This window comes from Mastigoproctus giganteus, chromosome 3 (assembly GCF_048544385.1).
Source record: "Mastigoproctus giganteus isolate SK-2022 chromosome 3, ASM4854438v1, whole genome shotgun sequence".
Classification (NCBI taxonomy): Eukaryota; Metazoa; Arthropoda; class Arachnida; order Uropygi; family Thelyphonidae; genus Mastigoproctus; species Mastigoproctus giganteus.
Genome location: NC_143577.1, coordinates 152814468 through 152840767, shown reverse-complemented (window position 1 = coordinate 152840767; position 26300 = coordinate 152814468). Strand labels below are relative to the sequence as shown.

The 26300-nt window shown below is 41.3% G+C and overlaps 1 protein-coding gene across 1 annotated transcript in view; it reads right to left on the bottom strand.

Moving 5' to 3' along the window:
- The window catches only part of Hr3 (nuclear hormone receptor 3 ROR-beta), a 295665-nt gene that overhangs the window by 16156 nt on the left and 253209 nt on the right, over nucleotides 1-26300 (bottom strand). The window contains exon 9 of the mRNA XM_090370724.1: nucleotides 1023-1139. Coding sequence (XP_090226850.1) covers nucleotides 1023-1139 — 117 coding nt within the window. The remainder of the gene's footprint in view (nucleotides 1-1022; nucleotides 1140-26300) is intronic.

Below are 26300 nucleotides of genomic sequence, written 5' to 3'. Positions count from 1 at the left end.
TCCCTAAGCATCCACCAGTTCTTAACATATTCAGTGAAGGCTGACAGGATTTATATAACACTCTTCTTAGTACCTTCTGATCTCTTTCTGTCGATTTCTATAGTCTACCCAAATGTTCCCTTGCTGCAGTAGCACCATGGCCCTTCTATTTGATGATTATGTCAACCATTCCTGATTGAAGATTGCAGTTTTAATAATAATAATAATAATAAAATCTTTAATTGCAATGATAGACATACAATTAGTTCCCGTCACGGCATGGTGGTGCCAGGGGTTTACAAAACATAAACATTGTTGCAATGGCACAAAACTGATTGCATAAAGGAGTCAAGGTGGTTCCAGCAAGCAATGTATATTTTTGTATGATTCCGATGCTTGGTTTGGTTTTTTTTTTTTTTTTAGGAGCATTAGCAACTAAGGCCATATTGCTCCGGGCGGTGGTCATTCCCTGACCTTTCCGCATCCTCTGTATTTGGTAGTGACGGGCTCGAACCCCGGTCTAATCAAGAAGAGTGTGCTACGCACTGCTGCTCCTTCCCACCTGGCTACGGAGGCACCTAAGATGATTCCGATGCAAAGCAGTATTATGTGAGTAGAGAGAAAATCGTTAAAGACCTGATGTTATATGCTTTAGTTAACTACACTTTTGATATAAGTAAAGTACTGAGAGTGATATAAGTAAGAAATAACTGCAGGAACTACTAGGGAGATCTAGCAGTTCCTTCATATTATGAACACATGCAAGAATCATTACTGATCTAATGTAACAGCCTTCTTTACTTTAATTTTTAACTACACTTTTCTGTACTGGTGAGAGTGATATAAGTAAGAAACAACTGTGAGATGGCTTAAATGTCAAACCCTGCCCCCACCTTACTGCCAAAAAAAAAAAAAAAAAGATGATAAAGTAACATTTAATCCAATATAATATACTGAACTCTAAAATATGTCTTCTTTACATAATTTTGATATTATTTTCAAAGGCAGTATTTTCCAATTTGTGTGAAAATTAAATTACTCACCTGGTGCCAGTAAACAATATGCTGAATAAAGAGCTAACTCTGTTTCCGTCAATTTCAGTTCTGTCACACACTTGGCATATTCAAAAGTATTATTTACCAATTTCATTTCTGTTGTGTCTACAAAAGGGAAAAACAGTTCTCTAGTTTTATTCAAATTACAAAAAAATAAATAAATAAAATAAAATTTTTCTAAAAGTAATAATGTTAAACAGCAAAATTTAGATAAAAAGGCTTAATATTATTTAACTAGAAAATAAATTATTATCCAGTTCAAAATATACCACAGATTTACCAATTCTTAAAATATTGCAAAAAATCTAATGGATAGTTATTAATTACTTAGAGTGGCTATGACCTTGGCCCAAGGAGGACAAATATCAGGACTGATTTGTTTAATAAATAAGTGACATCTGCAAATCCTCCTTTAAATTATTTTACAGCTACTTGAGACACATATCTGATTTGCAAACAATTCATTCATTTATTGTAAATCAATGTTTACAAAGTGATGAATGAAACCTAGCTTTCACATAAGACATGATGCAAGAGTAGCAGACCTGACAAAGGACCAAGAGACAGCTGCCGGGAATATTTCAAAAAAATTATAGTTTTTAAAGGATATTTTTTAAGATTTAATGTTAAATATTTCTCTACTCTGTCTTTAAACCACAAATCAATGCTAGCTGACATAACAGAAACTAAATAAGTTTATGATGGGGGAAGCCTTCTCAGCTGTCCTTGGCCCTCTTTTAAAGATAGCTGAGAAAGCATCCTAACTCAGCCCTGGTTGCAAAGCCTACAAAAATCAAGATTATACATGCTTAAATAGACCCTCGTGAACTGAAGATTCTCCTATGAACCAAGGCTTCATTGTATATACGTGCAATTTGACTATAAATGGGAATAATGCCACAGGAGATACTTGTGTGTGTGTGCGTGCGTTTTGCCACTTTCTCTGCTTTAGTGCAGAGAAAATAGAAGTCTAGTATTTTATTGGGAGAATTTGACTCCTCAACGAAAAGGTTTATTGCCCTGGAAGGAATTAACCTTACCTCCAGCCCAAACACAGTACTAAGTACCATAGGTTCCTCTTGTGTTTAGGGTTTTCATTAATAAAAAAAAAAATTAGTAGAGCAAATCTTATATCGCAGATGGTGGTGGCCCCTGACATGTGCTATTTTTTTTTTTATTTCTAGAAAAAACTTTTGGGTGTTTCTTGAATTGTCTACAGATTATAAAAATATTTCAGCTTTTCTTAAAAGACTGCAATACTCATTATATGGATATTTTTATTTTTTTTTATCAAAATAAGATTTTGATAAAAAAACTATTTCTAAGAAACTTTTTACACACTTCAACATTTTTTTGCCCCACATTCTAACTCACAAATAATTTTGACTTTTTTGCAAATCGAGAGACACTTTTTTTTGTAAGTAGACATGTTTCCAAAGGAAGGGTTCATTTCTAACTGATTTTATTTAAAATGACAGTAAAGTGATCTGCGTAAAAAGTTCTTAGAAGTCCCAAAATAAATTTATGGTTCTGTGAATACAAGACAATCGGAACGCCAATGCACTATTGTATAACCCCATCCCCGAAAGGACAAGGTCATAAACCAGCCGCTAATCAGATGTGGTGATGGGTAGTCATAAAAAGCTAAGTTTCTCTTTTACGAAAATTTTTATTTTGTTTCTCAGAGCAAACTAAACTAGAATTACAATTAATAAGCTTTCGGCTGGGAGGCAGCCTTCTTCAGACTGAATACATGAATGGCAGTTGGAATAGAGATGTGCACTGCCAGGATGGTGCGTGGTTAATTGTTTGTTGATGTTTGTGGCTGTGACATATGGTGGTGACGTGGCCAGCGTTTGTCTATGGATAGAATTACTGCCTCTGTGATGGGGTTAACTTGGCAACCACTGTTCCTGTTCAAAGAGGCATCCGAGCATTTTATATTTGACGATTCCAACCAGGTGCGCTTTAGGTAATGGTGGGACCTGTCCACAACCACGACATCGCGGTGTGGGTCGATGTTGTGGCGGGTCGTCCAGACATGCTCAGCGATAGCTGAGTGTTCTACATCTGCCAAACGGATTGCCCTTTTATGTTCTGAGACGTTTCTCGAATCGACGTCCAGTCTCTCCAAAGTAGCAGCTGGTGCAGTCACGGCAAGAGAGGCGATAGACCAAACCGCTCTGTAGAAGAGTGGGGACGGGTGTTTTTACGTTGGAGATAAGAGAACGCAGTTTCTTGCCTGTGAGTTGGATGCATTTTATCCCATATGATTTTAGGATTCTACCGATCTGTTGTGACAGGTTGGGGTAGTATGGGATAAATGCCCTCGTGGATGACTCGTCACTGTTGGTCGTCACGTTGTCGCGTGCCTGTAGATCACACCTGTCAAGGACGTCGATGGGATAGCCACACTTCGTAAGGTCTACTTTGGCTCTGGTGATCTCTTTGCGTCTCTCATCTGCGGAGCTGGAGTGTGTCCAGGCGCGAGTTAGCAAGGTTCGGGCAGTGGAGAGGAGGTGGCTCCGTGTGTGTGCTGACCGGAAGTTGGTAAATTGGCCAGCACACATAGGTTTGCGATAAACTGTCGTCTTCGCGCCAGACAAGTGTATCTAGGTATGGTATAGAGTTGTTCAACTCCAGCTCAATCGTAAACTTTATGAAGGGCGATAGTGAGTTGAGGTGGGTGATCCAAGCCCGAGGCGGGAATCGAACCCGCGACCTTTGGGTTGCCGGGCAGGTACTTTACCTACTCGGCTAGCCCGGTCGGCGTGGGTTAGGAGTCGTTGACCTGAGTCTCTAGGGATGACAACGAACACATCGAACTAGCATATGATATGGTCGTGAGACTACAGAAAGATTTTATCTTTATAGCCCGTGCCAGGGAACACCTGAGGTTTGCACATAGATGCAAAGCTAACATTATACCGAAAGGGTTTCGGTACAAACAACCGTTTTCTAATGAGCGTATGGGACATGCCTGTCGGAACTTCGGCTTCAAAACTCTGCACATATGGAATGGCTGCCTCCATCATGACATACAATGTGCTTCAGCGAGCAAAGCATGCCTACTAGCCGACCTTAAGGCTTTGATTCCCGATCCGGTCTACACCAATGTTATCAATACTTTATGTTACCGGGCCGTCAGAGAATCAGATCGTTATTGTGCCTGACAGAAACGTAAGTTCAATACTTTATTTAATGAATCCCAACAATTTCGTTGCCAGCATAATACCCCTCTCACAAATTGTACGGACTTTGTACCGAACCTAAGCTGCAAGCAGTTATCTGCAGAACAAATAAACTTATTGACCCTTGGCATGACATTTGCCGTTCTTCCAAAGCACCCACCGATCACCGACATCTCCTTGGGTGTGGAAGCGAGCTTATCACGCCTCCCGGAAGATACAGCCATCGCTATCCGGTTGAAGACTGCAGCAGTTCTACACCATGTTCGCCCCATCTCTTCAAACCTCAGCCATATGCAGATTTCTACCCTCAAGGCACTGAAACAGGATTCGTCCATCGTCATCCTACCGGCGGACAAAGGCCGTCGTACGGTTGTAATGAACCATGCTGATTACATGGCGAAAGCCTTACTGCTTTTACGAGACACTTCCGTCTACAAACCCTTAGCCGTTAACCCCAACAGAGCTTTGGAATGGTGGGAGTCAGAGGTGAATATCCTCATCAAACAGCTGGCTGAAACAAGAAAAAAATCACACAGTCAACCCATAATCACCTCTGTGCCTCCGGGTGTCAGATCCCACGGTTTTACGGCCTGCCGAAGGTGCACAAAGAAGACACACCACTAAGACCAATTGTATCCTGCTGTGGATCACCGACTTACGAGCTGTCCAAGTTTGTCTCGAGACTTCTTTCTCCTCTAGTTGGCAAGACCACCTACACCGTCTCCAACAGTGTTGAGTTCATAGAAAGGATCCACTCTATATCCATCTCACAGGATCAAGTCATGGCTTCGTTCGATGTAATATCACTATTTACCTCCATCCCAGTGGAACTTGCCATCTCTTGTGCAAAACAACTCTTGGACAACGATGAAACCCTTAGCGACAGAACTAGGCTGACACCTGATGACATTTCCGCCGCCCTCAGACTGTGCTTAACGACTCAATCTACCAGCAGATACATGGCACAGCCATGGGTTCCCCTGTCAGCTCTGTCACAGCAAACATCGTGATGGAGGAGTTAGAGGGACGTACGTTTACACACGTGCCAGATCACATCGCCTTTTGGTGTCGCTATGTAGACGATGTGTTCATTGTCATCCCTAGAGACTCAGGTCAACGACTCCTAACCCACCTCAACTCACTATCGCCCTTCATAAAGTTTACGATTGAGCTGGAGTCGAACAACTCTATACCATACCTAGATACACTTGTCCGGCGCGAAGACACATGCTTGAAGACGACAGTTTATCGCAAACCTATGTGTGCTGGCCAATTTACCAACTTCCGGTCAGCACACACGCGGGGCCATCTCCTCTCCACTGCCCGAACCTTGCTAACTTGCGCCTGGACACACTCCAGCTCCGCAGATGAGAGACGCAAAGAGATCATCGGAGTCAAAGTAGACCTTACGAAGTGTGGCTATCCCATCGACGTCCTTGACAGGTGTGATCTACAGGCACGCGACAACCAACAGCAACGCCAACAGTGACGAGTCATCCACGAGGGCATTTATCCCATACTACCCCAACCTGTCACAACAGATCGGTAGAATCCTAAAATCATATGGGATAAAATGCATCCAACTCCCAGGCAAGAAACTGCATTCTCTTATCTCCAACGTAAAAACACCCGTCCCCACTCTTCTACAGAGCGGTTTGGTCTATCGCATCTCTTGCCGTGACTGCACCAGCTGCTACTTTGGAGAGACTGGACGTCGACTCGAGAAACGTCTCTCAGAACATAAAAGGGCAATCCGTTTGGCAGATGTAGAACACTCACCTATCGCCGAGCATGTCTGGACAACCCGCCACGACATCGACCCACACCGCAATGTCGTGGTCCCACCATTACGTAAAGCGCACCTGGTTGGAATCGTTAAATATAAAATGCTCGGATGCCTCTTTGAACAGGAACAGTGGTTGCCAAGTTAACCCCATCACACAGGCAGTAATTCTATCCATAGACAAACGCTGGCCACGTCACCACCACAAACAAACATCAACAAACAATTAACCACATGCCTCACGCACCATCCTAGCAGTGCACATCTCTATTCCAACTGCCGTTCATGTATTCAATCTGAAGAAGGCTGCCTCCCAGCCGAAAGCTTATTAATTGTAATTCTAGTTTAGTTTGCTCTGAGAAACAAAATAAAAATTTTCGTAATGAATCCAGAGCATGTAGGGCTTTTTTACTATTTTTGTCTATTCCAAGAATTGGGTTTTTTCAACTACCCAAGCAATTAAGAATGTTTGCATATTTACCAAAATTTATATGGTAGTATGCTTGTTATAATAGTGAGCTAATGTATGGGAATACACATAAATTAAAATCATTACAGCTGTGATCTTGTTATTACCAAGTGTGACTGTATTTGGTTAGTTTCTGCTAAAAACTAATCTGGGTCTTTTCCTCTCTATGAAATTCAGTGTTTTTAAATGATCTGATATTTAAGCTGGATTTTCTTTCACTTAATCAAGATCAGAGATGTATGAAAAGTTAGGATAAGCTCTTATATTCAATCTATTAGTAACTGAATCCCTTAAAACTTTTTCTTAAATGTACTCTTCAATTATTTCTTTTCCATCTGCACTGGATAAAATTGGCTTCAGAATCCCTACAAAAATCACGAGATATAAGTGTGCGATGTATGTCTTACAGAACAGAACAAAATCTCTGGAGAGATTTTTTCCACATTCAACTATAAAAACTTGGTAAATAACTGTGACATCAATTTTATTTTGTTTATAAAGAAAGGAATGCTGCTTTGAAACTATTTCTGGTATTTTCTCTAGTGAAGTAGTAGTAATAATAATGGAAAATGATGCAAGAAATCAAGCTTATATAGCATCAGCCAAAAAACATAAGAAACACACAGTTCACCCATCCACATCTGATAGAAGCCTGTTTCAAAAATCAACCACCCACTGGCTGAAGGCAAACTTCTGCACATCTATTCTGCAACCATCCTTCCTCAATTTGAATTTATGCCCCCTCGTGTGTATAGCCTCATCAAGTGAAAGAATATCATTAACATTCAGCTTACTCAATCCATTCTTTAAACACCACAATCAGATCTCCCCATAAGTACCTGGTCTCAAGAAGCTGCAATTTGCAGAACAGAAGCCTTTCTAGGTAAGAGCATTCTTTTATTCCCATCACCAATTTGGTTGCCCTTCTCTGCACCCATTCTAGCAGATCTACATCCTTCCTAAAGTGAGGCCTCCACACCTGTATACAATACTCAAGAGGTGCCTCCGTAGCCAGGTGGGTAGGAGCAGCAGTGTGTAGCACACGCTTCTTGATTAGACCAGGGTTCGAGCCCGTGACCACCACATATCCCCGGAGCAATATGGCCTTAGTTATTAAAAAACCAAACAACAACAACAGTACTCAAGATGTGGCCTAACAATGGCCTTATACAAAGGGATAATCACCTCCTTATCCCTGCTTGCAAAGTTTCTGTATAACAAAACCATCATGAGCTGTCCTAGCATCCTGTCTGACTGAACAATTACCCCAGGTCTTTTTCATTCTCCACTACCCTGAGTGTAGTAACCACAGAGTTGATAAGTTATTCTGGAGTAACTGTAATCTATGTGTCCGTAATTTCTTGACGGTTACTTGAGGAGCACCAGACCAGATTTCGGAAGCATAGGATAGAATGGGAAAGATGCATCTTTGAACATGCTTAAGGACTGTTTTTCTGTCTTGAATCGCTGCTGTTTCTTGTTTGATTAACCATTTTGCTTTTTGAATTTTTTGAGCAACATAGTGGACATTAAAGGAGAGATTTTTATCAAAAACAACTCCAAGGTCTTTGTGAGCGTAAACATTTGGGATTGACACATCTGCAATTTTTATTTCTATGTGGTTGGGTTGTTTCTGAAGGGAATAAGTAATTTGAGCAGATTTGCTTGCATTTATATTCAGATTGAGATCTTTCAGGTACTTGATGATTTCACAAATCTGTGAATTCGCATCATTGATAACTTTGCGAATATCATCACTGGCTTTGGATATTATAAATAACTTTAAATCATCGGCATATCCCAGTAGATTTGGATTTTCTTGTAGAAGTGGTTGAAGAGATGCTGCAAATATAGTACTGGAGAGAACGGCTCCTTGGGGAATGCCTGTTGAGGCTGTGACAAGAATATTGTCAGTACTAGTGGGGAAGAGGAGAAGTCTGCAATTTAGGCTGTATTGAAGATAGGAAATAATCGTGTCAATGAGAAAATGATTTTTTAGATCTATGTTGTCGAAAGCACCTTTGATGTCAAAATAAAATACATCACATTGTGCCTTATCTTGAAATGCAGTTTGGATGCGTACAATGGTGTCAGCTAGGCTTGTTGTGGAGCGCCCTCTAGGACCAAAATACATATTGAAGATATGGGAACATGATTTTTTCAATAATTTTTAGTAATTATTGACAAAACAGCAATTGGTCGATGGCTGGGGATGGTTATTTCTGCAAACTCTTTTAGGAATCAGCATAATCCTGAAAGTTTTCCACTGTCTTGGAAGGAATGGCTGGCAGATGCACCTGGAAATGATATGCACTAAAGAATCAATAATGTATACGCTGGACAATCTAATAATAAAACCAGTGATGCCGTCAGGACCTTCACTACAATCAGGGCGTATTTGGTTAACTGCACGCTGAACTGTATTCTTGTTCACAAGTTGGTTAATTAGCAGGGCTTGATTCGGAGACACATCATGTTGCACTTTGTCTGCTTGTTCATAGGAATTAAATGCTATAAATCTGTTTTGTATACCTTCAGTGAAAAAGTCAGATCTGCTTGTTTCCATATTGCATCTTATCCATTCAAAAACTAGTTCATGCTGTAAGGTAGCTGTTGTTTTTGTAGAAAGTGCTCTTTTATTGTGCTTTAGCGTGGACATAACATAATTTTTGTATGACTCAATTTTTTTGAGTTGAAACAAAGCTCTGCTCTTTTTATATTTTGTGTGTGCTGATGAAGTGCCGTATTTCTTTCACTGTCTGTGGTATTTTTGCTTACTTTTAAAGTATGGTTTCAGGTGGGATTTGAACCAAGGTTTGGAGTGAGAAGATATTCTAACAAGTTTGGATGCCGACTCTGTTTTCAGTTGATTCAGCCATTTTATAAGAAGAAAGGTGGCGTCCTGTATAGGAATATTTTTGAGAGAATCCCATGGGTAGTATTTTAAGAGCTGCAAAAACTTTTCTTTCTGAAGGAATTTAATTGATGATATACTTTTAGTGATTTCCAGAGCGGGGGGGGGCAAGGATTCCCGCAGCAAATTTTTGCTTGCAGTTCTATACTTTTGTGGTCAGATTTAAATGTAATGTTCCTGCTAAGTTTTTCATGCAGTGGAAAGTTAGAGTATTTAGCATTAACATTAGTAGAGGAATTTGATGCAAGAAAGCAAGCTTATGCAGCATCAGCCAAAAAAAAAAAAAAAAAAACACTTCCACTTCACCCCTCTGTTCGTTCAAAATACCTGCCCAGCTGGGCCTTAAACTTATTAGGCTATCAACTTCCATGACAAGGGATGGAAGTCTGTTCCACCAACCAACCACCCACTGGCTAAAGGCAAATTTCTGAACATCTATCCTACATCTGTCTTTCCTCAATTTGAATTTATACCCTCTCAAGTGATTATTCTAAGCAAGAGGAAGAATCTCATCAGCATTGAGCATGCTCAAACCATTCAAGGCTTTATAAACCTCTATCAGATCACCTCGCTGGTGCCTAGTCTTCAGACACTGTAATTTGCAAAACTTAAGCCTTTCTTCGTAAGAGCAACCCTTTGTTCCATTCACTAATCTTGTTACCCTCCTCTGTACTCGTTCCAGCAGCTTTACATCCTTCTTGAAATGAGGCCTCCAGACCATTGCCTTATACAAGGGAATAATTATCTCCTTATCCCTGCTAGAAAAATTCCTATATATCATTGACAATACACCATGAGCTACTCTTGCACCCCGTCTGCACTGCTCAGAGAACTTCATATCTGCCTGCACAACCACCCCCAGGTCCCTTTCATTCTCTACCACTGTCAGTGTAGTACCACAGAGTTGATACGTTGCTCTGGGGTTGCAGTTTCCCATGTGCAGTACTTTACATTTGTCAATGTTAAACTTCATTTGCCACCTCTCAACCTTTCCAGATCCTGATGCAGCAGCATAGTGTCAGTAGTGTCCTTGACAATCCTGCCAACCTTTGTATTGTCTGCAAACTTGGACATTAAGCTTGATATACCATCTTCAATATCATTTATAAATACAGAAAATAATAATGGACCCAACACTGAACCGTGAGAGACTCCACTAATAACATTAGTCCACGATGAGCAGTGTCCATTGATTACCACTCTCTGTCTTCTCCCCCTCAACCACCCCTTTATCCATAGCAGCAATTTGCCTCCAATGCCACACTGCTCCAATTTGTACAGCAGTATCAAAAGTCTTTCTAAGATCCAAGTATATAATATCAAAGTTATTCCCTGCATCATAGTATCCAATCAAATTGGTCAGGCAAGACTTCCCCTTAAAACCATGCTGTGCCCGAGCTATAACTGAAGTCTTGTCTAGATGATCCTGCAGTGCTTCTTTAACCAGTGCCTCCATTAATTTTCCTGGAACAGAAGTTAAACTCACAGGTCTATAATTACTTGTGTCAGCCTTTGGATCCTCCTTTGTGAATTGGGGTCACATTTGCACATCTCCAGTCTGTGGGCACCTTCCCCTGAGTCCAAGGAAGCTCTCATAATTATGGCTAAGGGTTTGCTTACTTCCTTTGCTGCCTCCTTTGTAGCCGAGTGGGCAGGAGCGGAAGTGCAATAGCACACGCTCTTTGAGTAGACTGGGGTTCAAGCCCCTGACTGCTGAATACGGTCAATCTGCCAACCAGCACTGGACCAGCGTGGTAGATTATGGTCCATTTCCCTCAACATGAATTGTTGAGAAGGCTTCCATCCTGCAGTGGGTTGATAATGGCTGCACTTTACTTTTTAATATAACGAGGTAGAGCCCATCCACCCCAGGTGCCTTTCTTGTGTTTATCTTCAATAATTTCTCCTCCACTTTACTCTCAGTTATTAGAAGATTCTCTAGCTTACTGCCAGAGTTGAATACACCTCTAGCACTCCCCTCACTGAATAACTCCTCAGGTGTGAATGTCGATGAAAAATATTCATTTAGTTTGTTAGCTACCTGAGCAGGATCATCAACAGTTGACCTCTTGTAACAGGGACGTTGATTTTTTTAGCTCCTAGAACTAAAAATGAGTCGGACAGCAGCTTCATTTGTAGATTATATTTGGGCAGGGGAAGGTGAAATCTCAGCATTTTGAAGAAAAATGCTGAGATGGACATTTGTGTTAGAAGGATGTTTGCAAACAGATGTATTAGGAATATTATTCTCTAGCTATGCAGAGAATTCAGCAGATTGAGAATTAGTTGGTAACTTTTCACTAGAGTTGTTGACCGATGCTCCTATAGCTCCATAAAATGGCATGACAAGTAGACCATTTGGCCAGATATCAGGATTTAGATATTGCTGTAGGTCACAATTCTTTAGCTCAATTCTAAATGATGAATATGTAGGATATTTCATTCTTATTTTGAACGATCTACCTGGAATTTCTAGTTCTAATAGTAGCTGGTCCATCTGCTGGGAAGTAGTATTGGGGTCAAGCCTGCTAACAAAAATGTTACTACTTCTGTTTCTAATTTTAATACAAGACTGCATACTTCTTGTTCCTATTATGCTTGCATATCTATTGTTTCTGCATGAAAACTTAAAACCTGGGGAGTTTGTAGGCAAGCCATTATGGGAAGGCACTTCAGGATAATGCTCAGAGCGGTCATTTTGACAGTGCACATACAAATTGCTCGGTTTTTGTTGATTACTAATAGTGGTGGATATCGGTTGTCTGCCTGTGTCAACACGTTGTGAGGAAGCACGATTGTGTTCTCAGACAGAAAGAGAGCTAGAGCTTGATTTTTGGGGTTGCGCAGCTGTTTTTTTCTGGAACTGCAGAAGCCTGAGGCACCGGATGGCTTTCAACAATAGCCTTTAGTTCGAGAAGCAGGTGGTAGAATTTACATTGCTGATCTTCTATTCGTAAAAGATGCTGTTTAATATCTTCATTTTCTCTAAATTGTTTCCTCAGCATTTGTTCCAGGGAAGCAGATGAGCGATCATTGTTTGGGCTGTTGAAGGCAGGGGAGAACAGAGAGGAATCGTCATCCATTTGGGCAGAGGCATGTTTAGTTGATTTCCTTGTATGGTCTGAGGGCTTAGGAGATTGTACTATATTGACGGGGGGGAGACAAGGGATGGTCAACGTTGTTAAGGAGATCAGCATCTGTTGGGGTATCTTGGGAATTCAGCTTATGCTGACTAGGAGACTAAATTTGCACTTCCCTTGTTAACACTTTTGTATGAAGAGCATCTGAAATTGTTTTTGGAATTAGTGGATTTAGAAAAGTTCTTTATTAATGAACACACATCACAAGAAACCATACTGCAAATTCCCTTGCAGATAACCCAATTCTGCACTGTTTTTTGACATATATTGCATGAAACCGCTTTTTTAGGTGGCATGTTGAAGGTGGCTTTAAATATCAGCAAACAGAATGTAACAAATAAGCAAGTGAGCCATTATTGACACAGCAGGGAAATGAAGAGAAGAGTATTAAGCCTGGAGAAATAACAAGACAGTTCAGACATGGGAGTGGCTAACTGCAAAATTGATAGAGGGCTGCAGGGCTTTAAAAAAGCAGGAACACTACCAAGGTCACGAACTTCAGGTCAAAAGTCAATAATGTTGCTGTTTGTAGCTATGCTAAACAAAGGCTCAGAGTAACGTTGCACACTAAAAATTTAAGCTTAAATAAATAGTACTTATCTTGATGAAGACTTCATAAAAACCATCTAAGCTGCTTGATAGTCATCTAAGGAACATGTCAGTACACAGATTTTATAAAGATGCCCTTTAAAAACTACTTAAAATCACTATAAAGCAGGAGCTGAAACAAACACATCTAACACCTAGGCCTTAGCAGAATGCTAAGCCTAAAGGGATTAGGTAGGTGACGAGAGAGTACAGACAAGATAACCCTCGTAATAACAAAATTTTCTCACCCACGTAATCCTCTTGTGAAGTTCTTTGAGCTGGTACACAACACTTTAAACACATTAAAATAACTCAACATTCAGGAGCTTCAGAACACGTGGCTACACTGAATGACAGCCATTTAGCAGCAATTTGCCTCCAATGCCACACTGCTCCAATTTGAGCAGCAGTCTTCCATGTGCAACAGTATTAAAAGCCTTTCTAAGATCCAAGTATATAATATCAAAGTTATTCCCTGCATCTAGTTCTTTTGTGACTGCATCATAGAATCCAATCAAATCGGTCAGGCAAGACTTCCCCTTAAAACCGTGCTGTATCCGAGCTATAACTGAAATCTTGTCTAGATGATCCTGCAGTGCTTCTTTAACCAGTGCCTCCATTAATTTTCCTGGAACAGAAGTTAAACTAACAGGTTTATAATTACTTGTGTCGCCCTTTGATCCTCCTTTGTGAATTGGGGTCACATTTGCACATCTCCAGTCTATGGGTACCTCTCCTGAGTCCAAGGAAGCTCTCATAGGGTTTGCTTACTTCCTTTGCTGCCTCCTTTAATATAACTGGATAGATCCCATCCACCCCAGGTGCCTTTCTTGTGTTTATCTTCAACAATTTCTCCTCCACTTTACTCTCAGTTATTACCAGAGTTGAATACACCTCTGGCATTCCCCTCGCGTGTGAATGTCGATGTAAAATATTCATTTAGTTTGTTAGCTACCAGAGCAGGATCATCAACTGTTGAACCATCAATATCAAGTGGACCAATCTGATTCATCCCCTTCCTTCTAGAGTTTACATAAGTAAAGAACTCTTTGCTGTTTTTCTTTACATCCCTTGACAAAGATTTCTCGTAATCTGCCTTCGCCTGCCTAACCTCCTTTGTAACTTGGTTACAGATCAAGTTGTATCTATCATAGGCTTCTGTGCCACGTTTTAACTTATATGTATCACATGCATTTTTGTTCTCTGCCATATGTCTCATTAGTTCATCTGACATCCATTTAGGCCTAAACCTTGAACAATATTTCTTAGTTGGTATGTAAAGCCTAGTAGCTTCCAAGATAAGTTCTTTGAATGCTTCTCATTTTGAATTTGCTGTTGGTAACATCATCGGTTGGTTCCACTGTATAGAATTTAAATACTGTCTCAGACCATTGTAGTTGCCTTTACGAAAGCAATAACCCTTCACTTTACCCCTGATGGTAGTTACCTCTTTCAGTAAATCCCACTTCAGCACACTGTGATCACTGCCACCTAGTGGTTCCTTTATCTGCAGATTCTTAATGCATGAAGAATCACTACTGATAATCAAATCAAGAGTATTACTCCCTCTAGTTGCCTCCCGAACATGCTGATGTAGAAAACAATCATCCAATAAATCCAAAAAAGCCTTGCTAGTTTGTGAGTGACCAACCCACAAATTCCAGTCAATATCTGGGAAATTAAAATCCTCCAGTATAAGACTCTCTGATTTACTGGCCCACTCTATTTCCCTGTACAGTTTCTTATTATACTCATCAGAGTCATTAGGCCTATAGCACACTCCTACTCTCAATTTTGATCTCCCAATGCTTATGTCACACCAAACTGACTCGACACTCCACTGGCTTCACTTCCTTGGATTTTATGTGTTTCTTAACTAATAGCATAACCCCTCCTCCCTTCCTATCCTGTCTATCCTTTCTGTAGACGTTGTACTCCCCAAATTCCAGTTCTGCATTCCTTATATCTGTGTGACACCATGTCTCTGATATACCAACAATATCTGCCTTTGATGCTTTGAGCAATTCATCAAATTTATTTACCAAACTCCTAGCATTGGTGTACATGCAAGTATACATGCACCTGTTTCTATTCTTAGCTACCTTAAAACAACCATGTGTTTACTTGTACCGCAATGACTCCCAGAAGTCTCTGAAATATCCTGCATCTTGTTTTTCAGGCTTCTGCTCATTCCAATAGAAGCAGTGCAAGAATCACTTTCACCTCTGCCAGTGGCTACTATTAATCTATTAGTCCTTGTATCCCCCCCCAAGCTAGCAGTTTTCCGGCCCATCTACACTGCCTCAATAGCATCAGCAAATATTCTTGCACTCTTTCTATTTAAGTGTATCCCATCTCTGTAGAAGCAGTCTCTCCTGTTAACAAGTAGAGACCAGGCTGAAAAAAATTCTACCCCTTGCACAGTCTTTCCAGGGCCGAATTGATCGACAAGGCTCTCATCATACACTCCTTCCTATCGTGTCTGGCCAGAATTGCAGACACTTTCAAATTCAACCCTAATTCACGGCTTTTTTTCAACAGTGACCTGTACTTGTTAAGTAATTAAACTTTTGACTTGATTACAGACTAATTTATATCTACCACAGACTTCTGTATAACCTGAAAATTTATATGCATCCCATGCACTTTTCTTCTCTGCCATGTGTCTCAATAGTTCATATGACATCTATTCAGGCTTAAGCCTTGAACATCTCTGTTGGTATGAAAAGCATAGCATCTCATCAACCGGTGAAATACCACCACTTTGCTTATTGGAGGCTTGAAGTGGTGGAACCCATGTTTAGTCTCCAGAGCTAAGTTCCGGTCAACCCATCCCCATCTCTTCTATCATGCAGTATGACTGATAACTTTTGAGGTTATGATGAACATCATGGTGAGATCCAATCTTCCTTACATTTTGAGGGTACAGCTCTAAAACAGTATTTGCAGTCTGGCCACTAGTTAGTACACCGGACCAGCTAGTGTATATCTTGCTACCTCTACTCTGCAAGGTAGTGACTGGAGGGAGTCCGAGTAGTGTGTATGGGGGGGGGGGGCATTGTCGAGGCCACGTTATGTCAACGATCTGGGTATATTCTTAACATGTGTATGCCATATCCAAAAATTTCATTACTTCATACATGCTGTATGTAATAAAAAGTGGGGGATATGCTGTGCCCCCACTTTTTATTACTATTGGATACACCATGAATTGTCAAACTAATACAGTAACCTTATCTGCGAAAAGATCTAAATCTCCCAAACAATTCCTAGCTCATTATACAAATATACGTGGTCTCAATTCTAATCTCAACGATGTCTATTTCCACTTGCAGTCTGCCTCAAAGGTGGTACTTGTGTCCATTGCAATATTCCCTGTCAGACACTTGGTAATTTGGAATCTCCTCTGGCTGCAAATCTCTCTACCTCATTGTGTCAAATTCATCTGTTGTCTCTACTGTTCTCCCAACTCCACTAATCACTTGGAGCCCTTTGACTTCCTCCAGTCCAACTTTCCTAACAGTGAGGTAATTTTAATGTTCACAACTCAAGCTGGCTTCCGTTTTCTAGTCACACCGACCCAGATGGTTGAGATGCTGAGGCTTTTGCAATTACTAATGACCTTGCACAGATTGTTCATTTACCTACAAGAATACCGGAAAATCCTAAACATGCAGCCATCACGCTTGATCTTTTTCTCACAAACAACCCTTCTAAGTACATGGTTGAAGTGGTGGTCCTTTAGGCACCTCAGATCACAACTTGGTGATTGTCTCTTCTCCAATGGAGCCTTTATCTCACGACTATTCCCAACCTCGTGTTGTTTGGCATTAAAAGAATGCAAAATGGGATGACCTGCGAGATTTCTTTTCTTTGGTTGGATTACTGTTTCAAAACTTCTGATGTCAACGTTTGCTCAGATCGTGTCAGTGAAATTATTCTTGTAGGAATGGAATCCTTTATTCCACACTCCACTTTAAAATCTGATCCTTTATCTACCCCTTGGTTTTCCAATAAATGTGCTAAGGCTTTCAAGAGAAGAATGTCGCACATTGTAAATTGGCTTGTTTCCAAATGTTCATTTTCTGCCTACACCAAAGCTCGCAACAATTGTAAAGCACTTATTATTAATCAGTCCAAACTAGATTTTGAACAGGCTAAGAGTAGAAAACTTGCTTCTTGCCCTAATGGTAGCTGAGCATTCTGGTCTCTTGCCAAAGCTATTGGCCGCAACTTTTGCTCATCTCTGTGAAACCGTCAAAACCAGATGGTTCTGTTGTCACTTCAGCCAAGGATAAAGCTGACCTGTTAGCATCCCATTTTTCTTCCAACTCGTGTATTAATGATCTTGGTAAAACACCTCTCACCATTCCCAACACACTCCATTCAATGCCTCCTGTGGTCTTCTGTTAAAAGGATGGTCAAAAGGATTTTGATGAATCTTGATGCTAAGAAAGCTCCAGGTCCTGATGGTATTTCTCCACTTGTTCTCAAAACCTGTGCTCCTGAACTTACTCCTGTTCTTTGCCGCCGTTTTTCACTTTCTTATTCCAAAGGTGTTTTTCCTTCTGCTTGGAAATTTGCTCATATCCAGACAGTTCCTAAAAAGGGTGACAAATCCCTCCCATCCAATTATCGTCCCTTTGCAATTACTTCTACTCTTCCTAAAATAATGGAGAAATCAATTAACTGCCAACTCTTAAACTATCTGGAAACCTTCCATCTGATCAATGATCACCAGTATGGATTCTGTCAGTGTTGATCCACTGGTGATATTCTGGCTTATGTTACCCATTTATGGACAAATTCAATGGAAAAGTTCAGGGAAACACAAGGAGTTGCTCTGGACATCTCAAAGGCTTTTGATTGTGTTGGGCATAAAGGTCTCCTAAACAAGCTTCCATCTTATGGTTTGCCAACTGTTTATTGTAATTGGTTATCCAGTTTTCTTTTTGATCGCTCACTGAGGGTGATGGTAGATGGCTCTCTGTCTTCTAACTTTTCCACTAATGCTGGTGTCCCCTCAAGGTTCTTTTCCTCTTGTTTATTAACGACCTTCCATTGACTGGAAATCCTATCCATAGTTTTGCCGATGATAGCACATTGCATTCCACTTTGAAACCCTGCCCTGCTCAATCAGCTTCAACTTCTCGAACATCATACTCTACCAATTCCTTAAATGCAGATTTCCACGTAATTCTCCGGTGGGACAAAGACAACTTAGTTGATTTCGATCCTTCTAAAACTCAGTCTTGTCTTATATCTCACAAAAAGGATTCTTCTGCTCCTGTGCTTATCTTTGGTGACACTCTGATTTATAGGTAAGATGATATACCTCTTTTGGGGATTATCCTGACTTCTAATCTCTCTTGGCACAAGCACATTACAAATATTCCTTTCTCTGCATCTAATAAACTTGGTTTTCTCCTTCACTCATGGCGTTACTTTTCTTCTAAACATCTGTTCACTCTGTACAAATCGCAAATCCGCCCTACCATGGAATATTGTTCCCACATCTGGGGCAGTGCCCCCAAAACCTCTCTCAGGCTTCTAGATTCCATTCAGAAGAGGGCAGTTAGGTTAATTAATGACTCCTCTCCACTCACTGTCTCATAGATGTACTATTTCTGCTGCATGCCTTTTCTACAGATACTTCCATGGGCACTGTTCTTCTGAATTGGCTTCTATAATTCCCGCACTCTCTTTCAAAACAATTCGAACACGTGCTGCCACAAGCCAACATCCATTTACTGTCCAACTTCAAACTCACAGAACCAACTTTTCATCTTCCTCGTTTATTCATTCAACTGCCATTTCCTGAAAATTACAGTCTAATGTCAACAAATATCTTCTTTCGTCTTCTCAACCTCCAACTCAAGCACGGTACTATAGGTTCTAATACCTCTTGTGTTTGGGGTTTTCCCTAAAAAAAAAAAAAAAAAAAAAAAATTAGAATTTGCTGTTGATAACATCATCAGTTGTCCCACAGCACAGATTTTAAAAACTGTTTGAGACCTCTGTAGCCACCTTTACGAAAGGAAAAGCCTTTCCCTTTACCCCTGACAGTAGTTATTATGTCTTTAATTAAATTCCACATTAGTAACACTGTGTTTGCTGCCATCCAGTGGGTCTTTTACCTGTAGATTCTTAATGCATGAAGAATCACTGTTGATAACCAGATCAAGAATATTGCTTCCTCCTGTTGCCTCACTAACATGCTGCTGTAGAAAACAGTCATCCAAGAAATCTACAAAAGTCTTGCTAGTGTGTGAGTGACCAACCCACAAATTCCAGTCAACATTTGGAAAGTTAATATCCCTCATTATGAGACATTCTGATCAGCTGGCTCTCACTATTTTTTGTATAGCTGTTTAGTATACTCATTACAGTCATTAGGCCTATAACACACTTCTTCTCTCAATTTCTCCCAGTGCTTATATCACACCAAACTGACTCAACATTGCACCCGTCACTCAAGTGAACTGGATACACTGCCTTAGATTTAATATCCTTCTTACCTAAGCACATAACCCCTCCATTGTACTCCCCATATTCAAATTCATCACCTAAGTGTCACCATGTCTCAGGTATTCCTACAATGTCTGCATTCGATAACTTAATCAGAACTTCAAATTTATTTACAATGCTCCTAGCATTAGTGCACATGCATGTGTTCTTACTCTTAGTTACCCTAACACAGCCAATGTATTTATTTGTTCCATGATGACCCATAGCAGGGTTTGAAATCCCAGACACCTTGCTTTCTAGGTACTGCATGTAGCAATACAAGAATCACTTTCACCTCTGCCTGCAGCTCCAGTTAAACTATTCAAAATGTGTGCTTAATTGGTATGACTTTAGTCTGCTGCTGATCTACTTTTTATGATGTTCATTGAGCCCTTTTATTGCATTTGTTATTATAATTGTGTTAGTAACGTTTTGTAGATATGTTTATTTTATTTCCACTTTTACTATACATTTTTTTTTTCATGATGTAAGCTCCTGTTGGACAGACAACTTGAGTAGTCTAGACCCGCTAATTTTCATAAAACTGGACAAATGCTAATAATTTATTGTAATTTTTCCTTGTAGAGGATCTGCGATCTCATTATGGATTTTTTTGAAAAGGGTAGTACAGACTATTTTTGAAATTTTAAAGGAATATTATATATTTTGTTTTAAGGCAGAAGGATACTCTGTATACAGGGTGATTCACTACCAGTGTGACAAACTTGCAGGAGGTGTAGGGGGCACAAAGACGAATCGGAATCACACAGCATTGCAGGGTCCGAAATGCCTTCGTCATGCGGTAGAGGACGTTGAACGGGAGGTCATGTGAACAGCGATCCCGCTGGAAGTCAGCATTTGCAAACCGTTTCTGCTGAAGAAACCAAGTAGCAAAACTCCTCTGGAGTGGATAATCTGTAGGCTCCAATAATTGTACGCGTTCCAGATGGTATGAACTCATTTGGTTTGTTGACAGTACCCTCCATACAGTGGATTGGGAAATACCCAATCGTTGGCCTATCGCTCGAGTACTCATACTCAGATTGCCTTCTGCAAGACATAGGACATTCTCCTCATTGTCTGGCGTCCTCGTCACTCGCTCTCGACACGTGCTGCCGACAGAGGATGACCAAGATCTATGACTCCTAAAGTAGAGGAGGAGATTTCAGATGTTGTGCATGCCCCTCCTAGAATCAGTACATGCAGAATAGCAATGCAACTGGCTGTTCAACATTAGACTATTTGGAGAGTGTTGCGAGAACACCAACTGTATCCTTACCATCTGCAACGGGTACAGGCCTTGTCACCAGCAGACTACCCTGTGTGAGTAATGTTCTGCCAGTGGTTCTTGAAGCAGTGTGGTACAACTCCTCATTTTCCTGAATTTTAGTGATATTCACAGATGAAGCACAGTTCACATGAGACGGAATCCAAAACTTTCACAATCAGCATGTATGGGCTGAGGAAAATATTGTGAGACAATACGAAACAGTCCTCACACCTCCATGAGACGTTGATGTGAGGCCTGTATTCAGGCAGAAGGTGGACATTTTGAACAATTACTATAAGGTGATGTGAACAGTTAAGTGTCATAGACAGACCTTCAAAACTCGAAAACCAAGCATTTCCGGAACTATGTTGACATAAAATATTTTTATTGTCTACATATGAGGAACTCATTCCTGAAGTTATGCCATATATTTTTGAGACACCCTGTATATCCACGCGAGTTGTGGCAATAAAGTTTCTTGAGTGATGCTGTTGGGGTCAGGTCTGATGGGTTTGAAAATAAATGTAAGTAGTACATTGTCATTCAAACTTTCTCCAACAGATGGTGGTATGCAGATTGTCCAGGTTGCACATAACAACCAGTTTTATTAATAGCATTAACATTCCATATCACGATTTTGCAATGGAGCAACAAATTAATATCAAGTAAATACGTTTGTTTTTGGTTTTTTATTGGCGCATTGGCAGCTGTGGCCATAATGCGCCAAGACTATGCAATATTTAAAAGTTTAAATTCTCGGTGACCTAATTAGTTAGGTCACCATGTCCAGATAAATAATAACAAATATATAAAAATTAAATCAATAAAGAGATAACAATAACAAATTTTAAATACAATTAAAAACTTTTATTGATTTAAAATAGCTAAAAACAGCAGACACGTTGTCATTGTCGGATAAAATCTGACTGAGTGTATAAGGCTCAGTCAGATGACTAAAAGCGGTAAAACGGGTGCTGCTAAAATCTGGACAGTCAATTAAAAGGTGTCTAATCGTTAGGATTGTGCCACAGGACACACACATAGGAGGGTCATCAGCCCTCAGCAAAAACGAATGAGTTAAATGACTGTGTCCTATGCGGGTCCGGGCAAGAACAACTTCCTCCTTACGATTCCTGCGCAGACTAGACTGCCACGGTTCAATTACAGGTTTTATATGATATAACTTATTCGCAGTCTGTCTATTCCACGAATCCTGCCATTGGGAATGTATCTTTTGATGTATTATTTGCCTGTAGTCTGTATAGGGGACTAACAGGCAGTGGTCATTATTGGGAATTGCTGATTTGGCTGCGGCGTCAGCCAAATCATTTCCCCTAATCCCAATGTGGCTAGGAATCCAGCAGAAGCGGATATCATATTCACGTTCATGGAGAACGTGAATCTTCTGCTGAATGCTAGACAGAACTGGATGAGAATTATATCTCACAGATATTAAAGCCTGTAACACGCTGAGAGCGTCGGTATACAAAATGAACCGTTGGTATTGGCATTCACTAATGTGATCCAAGGCTAACTCTATAGCGTGCAGCTCTGCAGTAAATATGCTGCATTCAGAGGGAATCTGCTCCGATGTAGTGCTGTCTGTAAAGACAGCAGCAGATCCCACATATGATTCTGACTTCGACCCGTCTGTGTAGACTGGCGCGAAGTCAGAATGTTCAGCTCGGTGTGCTGAAAAAAGCTGCAGGTAGACAGACGATGGAGTGTCCGACTTTCCCCAATTTCGAAGGGACAAGTCACATGCCGGGACATGAGCATGCCAGGGTGGAAGGGGTTGCTTTGGTGTTTGGGCAACCCTGTCTACCTTTATATTAAGTTCTTTGAGTAGCTCTTGGACACGAATACCAAAAGGACGATTGGCAGTCTTACGGGTGTTGTACAAATTTTCCCATCGTGGCTCAAAAACGGTTAGCCACGTAGGGTGGTCTGGCAGGGATTTCAGTTTTAGAGCGTAGTTTAGAGACAACTGCTTACGTCGAAGCAATAATGGCGGTTCGTTTGCTTCGACGTATAAGCTCTGGACAGGAGATGTGCGATATGCTCCAATAGCGGTACGGAGAGCCAGATGATGGACAGGATCGAGCCAACGAAGTACACTGTCTCTGGCCGAATTGTATACCAGGGACCCGTAATCCAGTCTGGATCGTACAAGTGCACGATAGATGCGTAGTAGGGTGCATCGATCCGCACCCCAAGATGTTGAGGAAAGAGAGCGCAGAATATTTAGCCCTCTTGTGCACTTTGTGCGGAGTTGACGGATGTGATCCAGAAAGGTCAGCTTTTTATCGAATACGAGTCCCAAGAATTTTGTGTCCGCTGCTATTGGAATTACATTTTGTCCGAGCTTTAATTCAGGCTCAGGATGAAGATTACGCTTACGACAAAAGTGTACGCAAACGGTCTTCTCCGGCGAGAACCTGAAGCCATTAGCAAGAGCCCAGGAGTTGAGGCGATCAATAGCTTTCTGCAGTTGTCTTTCAATAACCCTCATGTTGCATGACTGACAAAATATGCTAAAGTCATCAACATAGAGGGCACAGTTTACAGTTGGAGGAAGTTGTTCTGTGATGGAATTCACTTTGATGGCAAAAAGCGTGACACTTAATACTGATCCTTGTGGTACTCCCTCCTCTTGGCTGAAGGAACGAGAGAGTGAGGATCCCACACGAACTTGGAAAGATCGATTGGCTAAAAAGTTTTTAATAAAAATGGGGAGTTGCCCCCTAAGGCCAAGGCTATGCAGATCTTTTAAGATGCCAAATCTCCAAGTTGTGTCATACGCTTTCTCCATGTCAAAGAACACCGACACCAAGTGTTCACGTTTTAGGAAAGCATCCCGGATGGATGCTTCCAATCTAATAAGATGGTCCAAAGTGGACCGGTTCCTTCGGAAGCCGCACTGTATGTTGGAGAGAAGGTCATTTGATTCTAAGTACCATATTAAACGAGAATTAACCATTCTCTCCAGGATTTTGCACAGACAGCTAGTCAGAGCAATAGGACGATAGTTGGTGGTGACTTTTGGATCCTTTCCTGGCTTAGGGAAGGCAAGAACGATTGCCTTTCTCCAGGAATCCGGAAACTGCCCTTCAGTAAAGATTCTGTTATACAGAAGGAGCAGACAATCCATAGATTTTGGTGAAAGATGTTTAATCATGTCATAATGGATGCCATCTGGTCCAACAGCACTTGCTTTGGAAAGAGCGAGGGCTCTTTTCAGTTCCTGAATAGTAAAATCCCCGTTGTAGGGATAGAGGCCCTTGGACTTAAAATTAAGTGCTTCTCTTTCCAGTTTATGTTTCAGGACCAGGAACTCTGGGGAGTACGAGGATGTTGCGGAGATGTTAGAGAATGTTTCCCCAAGAGCATTGGCTATTGCAGTTGGATCTGCAACAGCGCATCCATTATAATCTAAGATTGAAGAAGGGTGGGATGTATATTTTCCCTTCATTTTCCGGATTTTATCCCAGACTACCTTAGAGTTGGTAGACTGGTTAATAGATGATGTAAAACGGATCCACGATTCCTTTTGGCTCTGACGACGGATGTAGCGTGCTTTGGCTCGTGCACGTTTGAAGGCTATAAGGTTGTTCGTGGTAGGATATCGGCGAAATATCCCCCACGCTTTGTTTTGAGCCTTTTTTGCTGCTGTGCATTGTGAATTCCACCAAGGTTTGGGAAATGGTGGAAACCGGGCTGATGTTTTTGGGACAGCATTAGCAGCTGCGTGGACAATGATTTCTGTGATGTACGTTACTGCGTCATTGATAGGCTCCTGACTGACTGTACTGAGGTCAAAATTTGCCTGATGTTGGAAGGCATTCCAGTCAGCCTGATCAAACTTCCACCGTGGTAACCTAAAAGGAAGACACGGTCTCCCACTGTGTAACAAGGTTATCACAGGGAAGTGATCACTTCCGTATGGATTCTCCTCCACTTCCCAGGTGAGTGAAGGGAGTAGAGAAGGGGAGCAGATAGAGAGATCAATGGCAGAAAAAGTACGGGTAGGCATATGGAAGAAGGTGTTTGTTCCAGTATTTAGAAGGGAAAGGTCATTGTCATTGAGCATACGCTCTATGACTCGTCCCCTTCCGTTGATGTTAGCACTACCCCACAGGGTGTTATGTCCGTTAAAATCCCCGAGAAGTAAGAAAGGGGGAGGCAACTGCGTTACAAGATCATCAAGGTCTTCCTGGGAGATGTCAGTCCCAGGTGGCAAATAAATCGAGCAGACCGTTATTAAAAATCCCACTGTAAGGCGAATTGCAACAGCCTCTATGCTGGTTGTAATTAGCAAGGGCTGAACTGGGGTCTGATTACCCACAAGGATAGCCACTCCTCCATGAGCAGGACCATCCGCAATTCTATCCTTACGAAAGATTGTGATGTTATGCAGGGTGGGATCATCATTTGCCTTTAGATAAGTCTCCTGCAAGCAAAAGCAAACTGGCTCGTGCTTTTGCAGGAGGGCCTTGATGTCATCAGTATTTCGCCGGAATCCACGACAATTCCATTGTAGGAATTTAGCCATTATTTTGGCTTGGTGGGTCCATCAGGCGGCTTCCGAGGTGCTGAGGGCTTACTTTTATCAGTCTTGGCTTTGTCTTTTTTGGGGAAGAATGGACGATGTCCCGTGTCCATTTCTTCCTCCGCAAAGAGTTCCAAGACTGATTCATCCTGTACCTCCTTGTTCTCTACATCCATTCTTTCTGTTGTTACTTCAGGCTCTTTACCACTTGGTTTTGGTAGTGGTGGAGCACTAGGAGGTACGGATATAGGAGTGGCAACTGACTGTGTTTTTTTGGTGGGCTTTTGAGAACTCAATAAATAGCGTGCAATCGGGGTGAATGACTCTCTTGGTGGTATAGTCATCTCAGTTTGTGTCCCGATAGTGCTCTTAGCAGAAACCTTCTGGGCATATGAAGGTTTCCCGCTATTTACTGGTTGGATACGTTTTCTGGCCTCTGGGTAGGAAATATTCAGCTCTGTTTTTAGTTTTTGGATTTCTTTTTCGTCTTTCCACCGCTGGCATGCTCTTGAATAGGCGGGGTGCTCACCTTGGCAGTTAACACAGGCGGGTTTTGGAGCTGTACATTCCTTGCTCTCGTGGTCTTTAACACCACATCGAGCACAGGCAGGGTTACCACGACAAGATGTTTGTGAGTGGCCGTATTTTTGGCATCTAAAACACCGCAGTGGGTTTGGGATATAAATCCTCACTGGGCAGTTTAGATAACCTGCCTTGATGGAATTTGGAGGCCGTGGGGTGTTAAACGTGAGGATGAGAACTCGGGTAGGGACGAGATTCCCATCCTTCCGTATCGATATTCTCTTTACAGCTGTCACTCCTTGGTCTTTCAATTCAGAGCAGATCTCTTCTTCA